We start from the raw sequence: 14,132 nt of genomic DNA, 5'->3' as shown, positions 1-14,132 counted from the left end.
ATATATATATATATATATATATATATATATATATATATATTAATATTATGTTAATATATATTAAATTGTATATTTATATTAACATATGAAATGTATTATTTTACTAAAATAATACAAAATAATAAGTTATTAATTAAATATATATATAATATTTAGTATGAAATGAATTTAAATATTTATTTATTGTTATTGGTATTAATATAAATAATGTATTTGTATTAATTTATTATTGTATTGTTTTAGCAATTAAATACATTTTATAGATTAAGATTTGTATAAAATATAATGTATTTTATGTTAATATATCAAATGTATTATCTTAATAAAAATATATTTATAAAAGTATAAAACTAATATAATTACATATATACTTATATAAGTATTTTAATAATATTTAATAAATAATTCTGTATTTAAATTATATTAATACATTATAGTAAATAATGACACTAAATAAATATATTTAATATTAAGATGTATTAATATAAATAATATATTTAAATTATATTAATAATATATCATGTATTATTTTAATAAGACTAATTAAATACATTCAGTTGATTAAGATTAGTTTAAAAGTTATACAATTAAATTCATGTTTATGATATTAATATATCAAGTGCATTGTTTTAGTAAAAAAATAATTTCATTAATTTTATTTGTATATAAAATTAAAATATAATGAAAATATATTCTAAACAGTTGTATATATTTAGATTATATATATAAATATAATTTATTAATAAACATAAATAGAAATATAATGCTTTATGGGGGAAATAATTTTAGAATTTTTATTTTAAAATGTAATAAAGATTATATACATAATGCAATATAATAATAATACTAGTGAAAATTAAATAGAAAAAAATCTGCAATGTTTATTAAAAAATATGCTATATTCAATAGCAGCACTATAAATGAATGTGAAACTGATGCAAGTGTTCATATGTGACGATTTGTCTCTTTGTGTTTGTTTGTTTACAGAGAAGGAGAGCAGATTGCCCAGAATGGACTGCCATCAGACCAGGACTCTCCACGGGTTAGTTACCGCTCCTGTACTTACCCACAATACACTAGCAGTCCACAGACACCACGAACTACCGGCCAGGGACACTGAGAGTTCCCATGATGCTCTCTGATGATCCCAGGTTATCAGTGGACTTTTTATGAAGGCTTAATGACAATGCATCTCAATAACTTTGGTGTGTTTTCTGGACATGATGTGCCTTAAGATGCTAGTTTAAGTCATTAGAAATAAGCAAAAACAATTCAGCAATGCACAGTGGAAGCCTATGGGAAATATGGAGCAGTTGAAGCACTTACATTAATGCCTCCACACTAAAATCAATTGTCCTTCTTGAAGTTGAATGTATTTTTTAGGTGGATGAACTTCTGATTATGCACTCGAAAAACAGGAACATATACAATGGAGAAATTCATGTTCTTCCTCAGTCTTTTTGTCTCGTCTTTCAGAACAAATGTCTGAACATCCTTAAATCAAAATACATTTACTGAAGCAAAATGATATGAGATGAGAAGTATTAGTTTCTAAAATAAAATGCTAAACTTGTAATTTTCCCTTTTTTAAATTTCCCCTTGTTTTAAGCATAAAGTCAAAAAACAAGACTTAAAATAAAAATGTATTAATATAAATAATGTATTTGTGTTAATGTATTATTTTAATAAATTCATTTTAGTAATAAAATACATTTAATATATTAAGATAATATATACAATTAATATAATATTTATGTTAATATAAAAAGTCATTAAATACTTTTTTTTCATTTTACTTATTACATGTATTTATTTCTTAAAAATTTAATTTAATATTAAAATTAGTTAACAACTAATGTAAACTAATAAAAAAAGATTCTTGTTTTCCTTTTATATTAAGATTATTTTAAAATATAAAATAGTTGTGTTAATATATTACATGTATTTTTTGTGAATTTATTTTAGTAATTAAATACATTTAATATATTAAGATAAAGTATAAAGTTATTAATAAAATTATAATTTAGTAATATAAACAATAAATTCATATTATTAATATAAAAATCCTTTTATTAAATACATTTTTATCATTTTACTTATATTGCATGTATTGTTTTTAAAAGTAAATACATTTAATTTTGAGATTAGTTAACAACTAATATAAAAATGGTATTTTTGGTTGTTTTATGCATAAAGTCACAATTTTTAGCCTTTTTCAGAAAACAAAACCTAATATTAAAAAATACATAAATAAAATAATATACATAATATATTTGTGTTAATATAATACATGTATTATTTTAGTAAATTAATTTTAGTAATTAAATACATTTAATATTAAGGTTAGTTAACAACTAATGTAAACTTATATATAAAAAAATTTATTTTGTTGTTTTAAGTCACTAAATTTTGAGCATTTAAGACTTAATATTAAAAAATGTATTAATATAAATAATGTATTTGTGTTACAAGTATTACTTTGGTAAATTAATATTAGTAATTAAAAACATTTAATGAATTAAGACAAAGTATAAAGTTAATATAAACACATTTATTAATATAAATAATGTATCTATATTAATATAAAAAATGCATTAAATACATTGTTATAATTTTACTTATATTACATGTATTTTTAAATTAAATACATTTAATATTAAGAACTAATAACATTAACAACTAATGTAAACTAAAAAAAGAATTATTTTTGTTTAATGCATATAGTCAATAAATTTGAGTATTTTTCAGAAAACAAGACTTAATATAATAAAAAATATTTGTGGTAATTTTTTTACATTAGTTTATATTAGTTAACTAATTTAAAAAAAATAATATAAAAGTACAATTATACAAATATATTTAAGTTATTTTTTTATATTCAAATTAATACATTATATTTATATTAACTTCATAATAAAAATAAATACAATTAATTAATGAATTAATTAATTAGTTTACTAAAAATACATGCAATATATTACCACAAATATTTTATATTACCTTTTATATGTCTTGTTTTCTGAAAAATACTCAAATTTAGTGACTATATGCATAAAACAAAAATACTTTCTTTTTTTAATTTACATTAGTTGTTAATGTTATTAGTTCTTAATATTAAATGTATTTAATTTAAAAATACATGTAATGTAAGTAAAATTATAACAATGTATTTAATGCATTTTTATATTAATATAAACACATTATTTATATTAATAAATGTTTATATTAACTTTATACTTTATCTTAATATATTAAATGTATTTAATTACTAAAATTAATTTACCAAAATAATACTTGTAATACATTAACACAAATACATTATTTATATTAATACATTTTTTAATATTAAGTTTAATATTAGGTTTTCTGAAAAGTGCATTAAAATCAATTGCATTTACTTTTAAAAATAATACATGTAATTTAAGTAAAATAATAAAAATGTATTTAATTAAATGATTTTTTTTATATTAATATAAATATATTATTTATATAAATACCTTTAAGTCTTGTTTTCTGAAAAATGCTCAGAATTTTGTGACTATGCACAAAACAAAAATACCATTTTTATAATAGTTTATATTATTTGTTAACTAATCTTAAAATTAAATGCATTTAATTTGAAAAAATTATATTTACAAATATATTAACTTTATACTTTATCTTAATATATAAAATGCATTTAATTACTAAAATAATGCATGTAATATATTAACACAAATATATTAATATATTAAAATTGTATTTTATGCATTGAACTACATTTTGATGAATTGTTCAAAAAACAAGAATCTCAAGTCATTTTGCTTCTTAGATAAATGCATTTTGATTTCATAATGTTTTCATATTTGTACAGTGAAACAAGACAGAAATACTGAGGACGAACACAATTTTGTGATGTTTTCTCTATATCAATGGTGCTTTTATTCTAGATCTAGATGTCTGACATTACTGTACACACTCTTATTTACTGTAAAAGTGAAGCGTGCTTCCTCCTCTTGACATTATTTTCAGTTTTAACCGACAGTATGTGTGATGTGAGTCATATTGAACTGAGAGTTTTGCTTTAACACAATAGTTTTGATATTTAAATCCGCTCAAATGATCTGCCATGTTTTTGATAGTCTGCTTTTGCTTTCGTTTGTTGTGTTTGCGAAGTGAGCTTGTGAAACCGAAAGTCAATAGAACTAAAAGTTTGAGGTGATTTACCATAAAATGTTTTGATGTACTTTCAGTGTCTCTGTTATTGGTGTGGACGGACTTTCTTTACTATTCACTAGTGCACTAACAATAAATGAACTAAATCTCTCTCCACAGTTTGTATGTTGTATGTCCTGTACATATATTTGTCTGTAACCTCCTGTGACGTGATTATCAGTGCTTCTGTCTGTTTAAAACCATTGAAAACCTTTTTTATCAGACTTGAATTGCTCTCTATGAGAGTTTGAAAGGTTTTTAAGCAGAGATTTGAGTAAAGATGCACTAAAGAGGTTTTGTTTGAGTTCCTGAAAGCCGTTTTAGCGGAGCAGGACGCCGCTTGTGGTCCCGTCAGACGGGTTTTTGCGGTACAGTAACACATCTGGAGTGAATTCTGTGTGCTGTTGCTTTAAGCATGATGTTTTTCAATCAGTATATAAGTGAACTGATTGAGTTTTAGACATCTGTGATGTTTCCTGACCTTCTGCGGTGAATGTAGATCCGTAGTTTTCCATCTCGCATGATCTTTTTACCTCTGAAGTCAACATGAAATGGCGTTTAACACCTTATTAATTGTCTTATATGATGTGTTTATAGTATTATCTGACATTGATAACAATATCCAATGGCTTGCATGATGGCACATGCAAAATGAAGGACGTTATTGATGAAGTAATTATTAACAATGCATTTAAATGTGTTTATTTTTGTCTTGTTTTTCAGTACAGATATCTAAACATTAGTAAGTACTTAATAAATGAAAAATAATTGTAAAACATAATGACTTAACATTATTAATTTTTTGTATGTATATTAATAATATGTAAAGAATTAATATTAAAATTAATGTATTAATATAAATGATATATTTATATTATATTAATACTGTGCGTCATGTTATTTTAATAAAACAAATTAAATATATTAAGATAGGTATAAGTATTACAGTAATTAAGTATAATTTATCAGTATGAGTAATATATTTATATTAATATTTCAAGTATTTTTTTTTTAGTAAAGTAAAAAAAATATATAGTATTAAGTTCATATAAATAATGTAATTTATTAATATACATAAATAAAATTAATTTTAAGTTTAAGAACAATTGATCAAAATGATGGGACTTTTTTTCTTTAGATTTTTCTTTAGTTTTTAACTGATCTTAATATATGAAATATGTTTAATGTAATATTTATGAAAATAATACAGTAATATAAGTGTTTTATAAAATTATTCAACTATTTGTATTTGTTAGTTTAATACTAATATAAATATATTAAATTTGAAATTATATTTAATGATTTTTACTATGCTTAAAAAATAAAGAGTATTATTATATATGTATATATGATGTATGTTATTTAATTTTTTAAATATATACATATAGAATAAAATTATTATATAAATAAATGTAATTGATTAATATACATTAATATAAATAAAGTTATTTTTAAGTCTGGTTTTCTGACAAATGTATCAAAATAAAGAAACATAAAACATTTTTTTTATATATATATTTTATATTGTATTAGTTTTTAACTGTGTTAATATATGAAATATGTTTAATGTAATATTAAAAATATTTAATGTAATATTGAAAATAATACAGTAATGTGTATTTTTATAATGAAAAATGTATTTGTTGTTTTAATACTAATGTCAATATATTAAAACATATTTAACATTTTTTAGTAACATGTTAATACATTTTGATTTTTTTAGACTATGCCTAAAAAAGAAATATAAGAGTATTATATTAAACAATTATATGTATTTGTTTTATATTAATCTAAATATATATAATTATATAAAATATTATATATTTTTATATAATAATATACTAATCTATAAATGATATTTAATGATTTTTCTTAGTAAAAAATAGTAGTAAATATTATTTTACATATTATATCTAATACATTTTAGTAAAATAAAAAAAATGTATACATAAATACATGTATTTTTTTTTAATTGGTAAATTTAGTGACTTTATGCTTGCAACAAGAAGCATCTGCTAATAGGGTCAGAAAAATCAACTTAATTTTAAAAGAAAAACAAGTTTATTTTTCATTTACTTCCACTGGCAGACAATTTTTCTTGTTAGTATAAACTCATTTCATTTTGAGTCTTGAAATCTCAAGTCATTTTTATTCTAAAGTAAATGTATGTTGATTTAAGATTTTTTTTCTCTGTATTTCTACTGGAAAACGAGACAAAAATACTATGCAAAAATAATTTTTTGCAGTTCAAGTAGATTTAGTATCAGATCATGTTGACTTTATTCGCTTAATGGCCATTTCACTCCACTTTAATGAGATTGTCATTTCTGAATCAGCCAGTGTTGCTGTTTTCCTCCTAACAGTTTCTGAAACCATTCTTTCAGAATTCATCCTGTGTGACTGACTTTCTAAGTTGCTCAATGATGGTGAAGTGTTTGTTAACTGATGGCTGTGTGTTGGCAGGATGGAGTGGAAGGAGAGATGAACGGAGTGGCTGAGAGGAGCTCGAAGGAGCCCAGTCCCATCCCGTCACCGAGCGCAGAGAGACGAGCCAAAGGCAGTCAGTCGGCCACACTGCCGGCCAAGGGACAGGAGACGCCGTCTGCGCAGCTGGAGGGATTGCTGCACCGCAAACACGAGTGGGAGGGACACAACAAGAAAGCATCCAGCAGGTATGATAGTCACTGTCCAAAATTCACTTTGTTAAAGATCAGAATAAAATGCATGTTCTATAGCTACAACAGGATTATTATACACAACTAAAACCATGCACATTTTCAGTACTTGAAATAAACATTAATTTTAATTTATTAAAAATTAAAGCAGCATTTCTCATTTGCATTTAACTTGATGCATCAAATGTACTAATTCTAAAACTGAGATAATGTTAATAATAATAGTAGTAAAAAATAATGATATAAATTAAATACATTTTTAGTATGTATATTTAGAATATTTAAAAACAAATTCAAGTTTTATAAAAATTAAAATTAATGTGTTAATATAACTGCACATTTCATATATTAAGATTAGTATAAGTAATACAATTAAGTATAATTTATCAGTATGAGTCATATATTTATATTAACATTTTAAATGGATTATTTTAGTAAAAAATAATGTGAAAAAAATACATATAGTATAAAATTAAAATAATAATTTATTAATATGCATAAATATAAATAAAATAATTTTAAATCATTTTCTTAAATTTATTTAAATGAAGGGACTTTTTTCTTTAAGTTTAATGTCGTAGTAGTTTTTAACTGATCTTAATATATGACATATATTTAATTTAATATTTTTGATATTTAGTCTAAATCTAATTTAAATATTTTTAAATTATTTTAAAAAAAAATACATATAGTATAAAATTAAAATAATAATTTATTAATATGCATAAAATAATTTTAAATAATTTTCTTAAATTTATTTAAATGAAGGGACTTTTTTCTTTAAGTTTAATGTCGTAGTAGTTTTTAACTGATCTTAATATATGAAATATATTTAATTTAATATTTTTGATATTTAGTCTAAATCTAATCTAAATATTTTTAAATTATTTTTATTCTGTAAAATAAAATATGTATTTTAATACATTTGTCATTTTTACTAATTCTAAAACTGAGATAAAAATGAATTCAAACTACATAATAAAAACAACAAAATTACTACAACTTAATCTAAATGAACTAATTAAGAATCCTAAAAACAACTTACATGGAGAATTCAGTGAATTAATTAAATTAAATAGTATTTTACATAAATGAGTGAAACATTTAAATGACTTTATATGATGTTAAGAAAATATAATGTAAAAATATTTTTTTTGTTGATATATACACAATAGAATTACTAAAACTTCTACTCAAAATAAAATAAAAATGGAAAATACTAAATAAAAATAAATAAATATATATATATAATATTAAGTTACTAAAAATGTGCTAATTTAATTTAAACATTGCTGTTACTAAAACCATTTAAAATTGTACATTTATAAAACAAAAATATAAAAATATTAAATGATATAAATATTTAAAATAAAAAATAAACAAACTAAAAATAGAAACTAAAAGAAAAGATTATTGGTGTAGTTTTTACAAGGAAATATAATTTCAAACTACTGCAGATAAATCATTGTTGATAAATACACAACAGAATTAATCTTCAAAAAATAGAAAACACAAATTAAATATGTATGCATGAAACTGAAAAACACCATACATATGTCAAAAAGACAAATACAACAAAATGGCTAAACCTGGAGTAAAATTAAAATGTAAAATACAAAAAGAAAAACTAATTCAGAATATTTAAATAATAATAAAATACTTGAGGGATAATCATCAGGGATGCATTAAATTGGTCGAAAGTGACTAAAGACATTTCAAATGTTACAAATGATTTCTGTTTCTAAGAAATTGTTTCTTTTGAACTTTCTATTATTCAAAGAATCCTGAAAAACTAAATGTATCACCGTTTCCACAAAAATGTTCAGCAACATAACTGTATTTAACATTCACAATAATTTAGATCAGTTTGAATCAGTGAAACTCAGATTATCCTGCTTACTATTTAATTAAAACCATGCATTTTGCCATGCTTTTTATTAAATTTGGCGTACATTTCAAACCATGCTGATAAAACTTTTCCTGAACATCTGCAAATAAACGAGCCTCATATGGACATAATCATCATGTCAGAGTTTTATTGTTTGGCTCAGAAATCAAGATCACATCACATGAATCAGAATCGTAGAATAGTCAGGAATCACAGCTGAATGGATTCGTTTCTCCACTTGGATTGATGAAATGTCTTCATTAAAATGACAAACTGATCCAGATGTGCTAATGTGTGTTGTGTTTCTCATCAGATCCTGGCATAACGTGTACTGCGTCATCAATAACCACGAGATGGGCTTCTACAAAGACAACAAGAGCGCGGCTCAGGGCATCCCGTACCACAGCGAGGTCCCCATCAGCCTGAAGGACGCCGTTTGCGAGGTCGCCGTCGACTACAAGAAGAAGAAGCACGTCTTCAAGCTCAGGTGAGGAGGAGATCAGAGCACTCCAGTGATTTTAATGGGTGTTTTGTGTTTTTCTGCTGTGGCTGAACCTGCTGTTTTTCTTTCACACAGAGTTACTGATGGAAATGAGTATCTCTTCCAAGCCAAAGATGATGTAAGTCTGCTTTTATCATCACAACTTCACCATAACTCCAGTAATATTACACTATGAGCAAATATTGGAGTTTGTGATTCACTTTTGCACACATTGTTTAGCGGCGCCCTCTTGTGGTTCATGACTGAACTTTCATATGACAAAACAGACTAAAAAGAACGGAATGAACACTTCAGTACCTGAATTAATTGTAGCTCAATTTGTTAACTTTAAATTACATTCATTGATTTTATAGTCAAATATGTAATTCATTTGCAATTTGCAGCAATAGATAGATAGATAGATTTATAGATTGATTGAACCAGCCGGTTTTTGACCAGAAATGACACTAGCTTCTCCCAAAAGATAATAAGACGATGTTCAAGAGGTATCATGGTGGAAAAAAATTTTTCTCAGCTTTGAACAAAAAGTGGCATGTCCAAAATTATTCATACCCTTCTCAATAATCAATAGAAAAGCCTTTATTGGCTATTACAGCAATCAAACGCTTCCTATAATTGCTGAGCAGCTTTTTGCATGTCTCCACTGGTATTTTTGCCCATTCATCTTTAGCGATGAGCTCCAACTCTTTCAGGTTGGAGGGTCTCCTTGCCATCACCCTGATCTTTAGCTCCCTCCACAGATTCTCAGTTGGATTTAAGTCAGGACTCTGGCTGGGCCACTGCAAAACGTTAATGTTTTTGTCTGCTAACCATTTCTTCACCACTTTTGCTGTGTGTTTTGGGTCGTTGTCGTACTGAAATGTCCACTGGTGCCCAAGGCCAAGTTTCTCTGCAGACTGCCTGATGCTGTTGTTGAGAATTTTGATATATTGGTGCCGTTTACTGTGATTAGGTTCCCTGGTCCACCGGCTGAAAAACATTAGGTTCCCAGCACCATGTTTGACAGTGGGGATGGTGTTCTTAGGGTTAAAGGCTTCTCCTTTTTTACGCCAAATGAAGGCTACATCACTGTGGCCAAACAATTGAATTTTTGTTTCATCTGACCACAAAACAGAAGACCAGAAGTCTTCTTCTTTGTCCAGATGAGCATTTGCAAAGGCCAAGTGGGCTTTTGTGTGCCTTATCTGGAGAAGTGGTGTCCTCCTTGGTCTGCGTCCGTGGAACCCAGCGGTGTTCAGTGTCTGTTGGACTGTCCGCCTTGAGATGTTGCCACCAGCAGAGCCCAGATTCATCAGGATGGCCTTTTTTTTTACCTCTCTCACTATCCTCCTGGCCAGCACAGGTGTCACTTTTGGCTTCCGACCACGTCCTCTGAGATTTTTCACAGTGCGGAACGTCTTGTATTTTTTTTTTAAATATTTGCACTGTAGCCACTGGAACTTCAAAACATTTAGCTATGGTCTTATAGCCCTTTCCTGACTTGTGAGCAGCCACAATGCGCAGCCGCAGGTCCTCAGTGAGCTCCTTTGTCTTAGCCATGACTGTCCACAAACCAACAGCAGAGAGCTTCTGTTTTTCACCTGTTGAATAATTAGGATGCTTTAGAACAGCTTGGACTATTTGGAATGGTATAGAACTTTGGATTTTCCCAAAGACTGTGACAGTTTGCGAAGGGTATGAATAATTGTGGACATGCCACTTTTTGTTCAAATGTAAATAAAAGCTGAGAAATGTTTTTTCCACAATGATGCCTCTTGTATATCGTCTTGTTATCTTTTGAGAGAAGCCTGTGTCATTTCCGGTCCCAAAAAAACTTGCTGGTTGAATAAAAGTAACTTTGAGTCAGAATTTGCCAGGGGTATGAATAATTTTGGGCTTGACTGTGTATACTGTACGGAAGTATTTGTGAATGTGACTGATGGACTCTGTGTGCTGTGTTTAAAGGAGGAGATGAACACATGGATCCAGGCCATTCAGAACGCCGGCAGCGGCTCTTCGTCCTCCGAGAAATCGGAAATCACACCTAGCAACCAGAGCACGCCCGCCTCCAGCCGCGCCCACACGCTCCCGGCGACCGTCACCCTCACCACCGAATCCAGCCCCGGCAAACGCGAGAAAGACAAAGAGAAAGACAAGGAGAAGCGCTTCAGCCTCTTCAGCAAGAAGAAGCAGTAGACGCCCGAACGCGTCCCATTCGCTCATTCCCTCGATTTCTTTTACGACTTTCGACTTCCGTTCGTGTCCGCCCACCGGTGATATCCCAGCATGCAACGCTCATAAAGATGCCACACTCTGTGCCTGAAAACCCCGCCAATTGGGTCCAAAGTTGTACAAAACGGCAGAAGAAAAACGGAGTGTGTCGCGATTCGGGATTGTTTTTTTTTACGCTCTTAGGTTTCTATCGTGGTTGATTTTGAATTCCGACTATTGCTATCTCTCGTTTTTTGTAACCGTGTGTCATTGAGGGGTCTGGATATTTAAAACATTTCCTCAATTTTTATGAGGCTGTCTCACGAGATTCGTCGACAGTGGCGCTTCGAAAACGATTCCATTCGACCGATTGCGATTCACTTTAATGTCAGATTTTGCCTTTTATCGACTATACACTAATACGAACGTAGATTAATGTGGGCTTTCGCCAGCCGGACGAATGTTTGCTATATACAGAGAACTAGTAACCCGAATCATTTTTGACGTCACGCTATTATGATTTCTCTCGTTTAGTTGTCATTTCTCTTGGGTTTTATCATAATATATGTTTCAAATAATTCTAGTACAAAAGAGTATACAAATTAGATGTATTATAAACACTTTAAAGCATCAATGTTAAGTGAACAGTGGAACATTTACTGGTAAAAAGGTAATGTTACTCCAGCTTAAAAAAAAAAAAAAACGACAAAAAAAAAACTTGCTTGTGGGTTATAGCACTGAGCATTATCTTTTTTCCTCTTTGTTTTCTCGTTTGGGCTTCATCCCGCTCTCCCGCTCTCTTTGATACATAGTGCGCATCCCCTTCCGTCACTGTATCTATTGTAATGAGATTTTCATCTACTGCACAATCAAAAAGCATCATTATAGGAATGAAATCCTCGCCGTGTCGGGCGTCCTGAGTGCGTATAGATCCTCAGATGTATGAAACCGCACCTGTAGACTTTAACCTCCCTGCCCTGTTAAATATGTGCGATGTCATTAAATGCTTTTAAACATTACCTAGTGTTGTGTCTTGTGTCATTTTCTGTGTGGCGTTATTTTAGATAGTTTATTCATCAGAAACAGCAAATCAGCATATTAGAATGATTTCTGAAAGATCATGTGACACTGAAGACTGGAGTAATGATGCTGAAAATGCAGCTTTGATCACAGGAATAAATTACATTTTAAAATGTATTCAGATGGAAAACAGATATTTTAAATAGTAATAATATTTCACAATTTTATTGATTTTTTTGTATTTTTAAGATTTTTTTTTATTTAAAAAAATTTCCACAAACTGTTTTCAACATTGATAATAATCGGAAATGTTTCTTGAGCAGCAAATCAGCATATTAGAATGATTTTTGAAAGATCATGTGACACTGGAGTAATGATGCTGAAAATATAGCTTTGATCACAGAAATAAATTACATTTTAAAACATAAATAGTAATATTTCACAATATTACAGTTTTTTTCTGTATTTTTTAGATTTTATTTGATCAAAAGTGACAAAAGCTTTCAGTTTTAAACTAATTCTGTTCTTTCAAACTTTTTATGCATCAAAGAATATCAAATATTACAAAAATATTAACTGTTTTCAACATTGATAATAATCACAAATGTTTCTTATTTATATAAAAATAAAAAAATAAAATATTATCATTTTTTCTTTAATCACAGGAATAAATTACATTTTAAAATTTTCAATATTCACTTGAAAAACAGATATTTAAAACTGTAATAATATTTCACAATTTTATTGATTTTTTTTGTATTTTTAAGATTTTTTTTATTTACAGAAATTTCCACAAACTGTTTTCAACATTGATAATAATCGGAAATGTTTCTTGAGCAGCAAATCAGCATATTAGAATGATTTCTGAAAGATCATGTGACACTGAAGACTGGAGTAATGATGCTGAAAATACAGCTTTGATCACAGGGATAAATTACATTTTAAAATTTATTCAGATGGAAAACAGATATTTTAAATAGTAATAATATTTCACAATTTTATTGATTTTTTTGTATTTTTAAGATTTTTTTTTATTTAAAAAAATTTCCACAAACTGTTTTCAACATTGATAATAATCGGAAATGTTTCTTGAGCAGCAAATCAGCATATTAGAATGATTTTTGAAAGATCATGTGACACTGGAGTAATGATGCTGAAAATACAGCTTTGGTCACAGGAATAAATTACATTTTAAAACATAAATAGTAATATTTCACAATATTACAGTTTTTTTCTGTATTTTTTTAAGATTTTATTTGTTCAAAAGTGACAAAAGCTTTCTGTTTTAAACTAATTCTGTTCTTTCGAACTTTTTATGCATCAAAGAATATCAAATATTACAAAAATATTAACTGTTTTCAACATTGATAATAATCACAAATGTTTCTTATTTATATAAAAATAAAAAAATAAAATATTATAATTTTTTCTTTAATCACAGGAATAAATTACATTTTAAAATTTTCAATATTCACTTGAAAAACAGATATTTAAAACTGTAATAATATTTCACAATTTTATTTTTTTTGTATTTTTAAGATTTTTTTTTATTTACAGAAATTTCCATAAACTGTTTTCAACATTGATAATAATCGGAAATGTTTCTTGAGCAGCAAATCAGCATATTAGAATGATTTTTGAAAGATCATGTGACACTGGAGTA

General features: G+C 26.9%; 1 protein-coding gene across 1 annotated transcript in view; it reads left to right on the top strand.

Annotated features, from left to right (window-relative positions):
- The window catches only part of sptbn1 (spectrin, beta, non-erythrocytic 1), a 47,235-nt gene extending 34,767 nt beyond the window's left edge, over positions 1–12,468 (top strand). The window contains exons 29-33 of the mRNA XM_073825922.1: positions 988–1,042; positions 6,658–6,866; positions 9,071–9,244; positions 9,335–9,377; positions 11,204–12,468. Of these exons, the coding sequence (XP_073682023.1) occupies positions 988–1,042; positions 6,658–6,866; positions 9,071–9,244; positions 9,335–9,377; positions 11,204–11,434 (712 nt within the window). The 3' untranslated portion in view covers positions 11,435–12,468. The remainder of the gene's footprint in view (positions 1–987; positions 1,043–6,657; positions 6,867–9,070; positions 9,245–9,334; positions 9,378–11,203) is intronic.
- The last annotated feature ends 1,664 nt before the right edge of the window (positions 12,469–14,132 follow it).

This window comes from Garra rufa, chromosome 20 (genome assembly GCF_049309525.1).
Source record: "Garra rufa chromosome 20, GarRuf1.0, whole genome shotgun sequence".
Lineage (NCBI taxonomy): Eukaryota > Metazoa > Chordata > Actinopteri > Cypriniformes > Cyprinidae > Garra > Garra rufa.
This window is presented reverse-complemented; position numbering and strand designations above follow the sequence as displayed.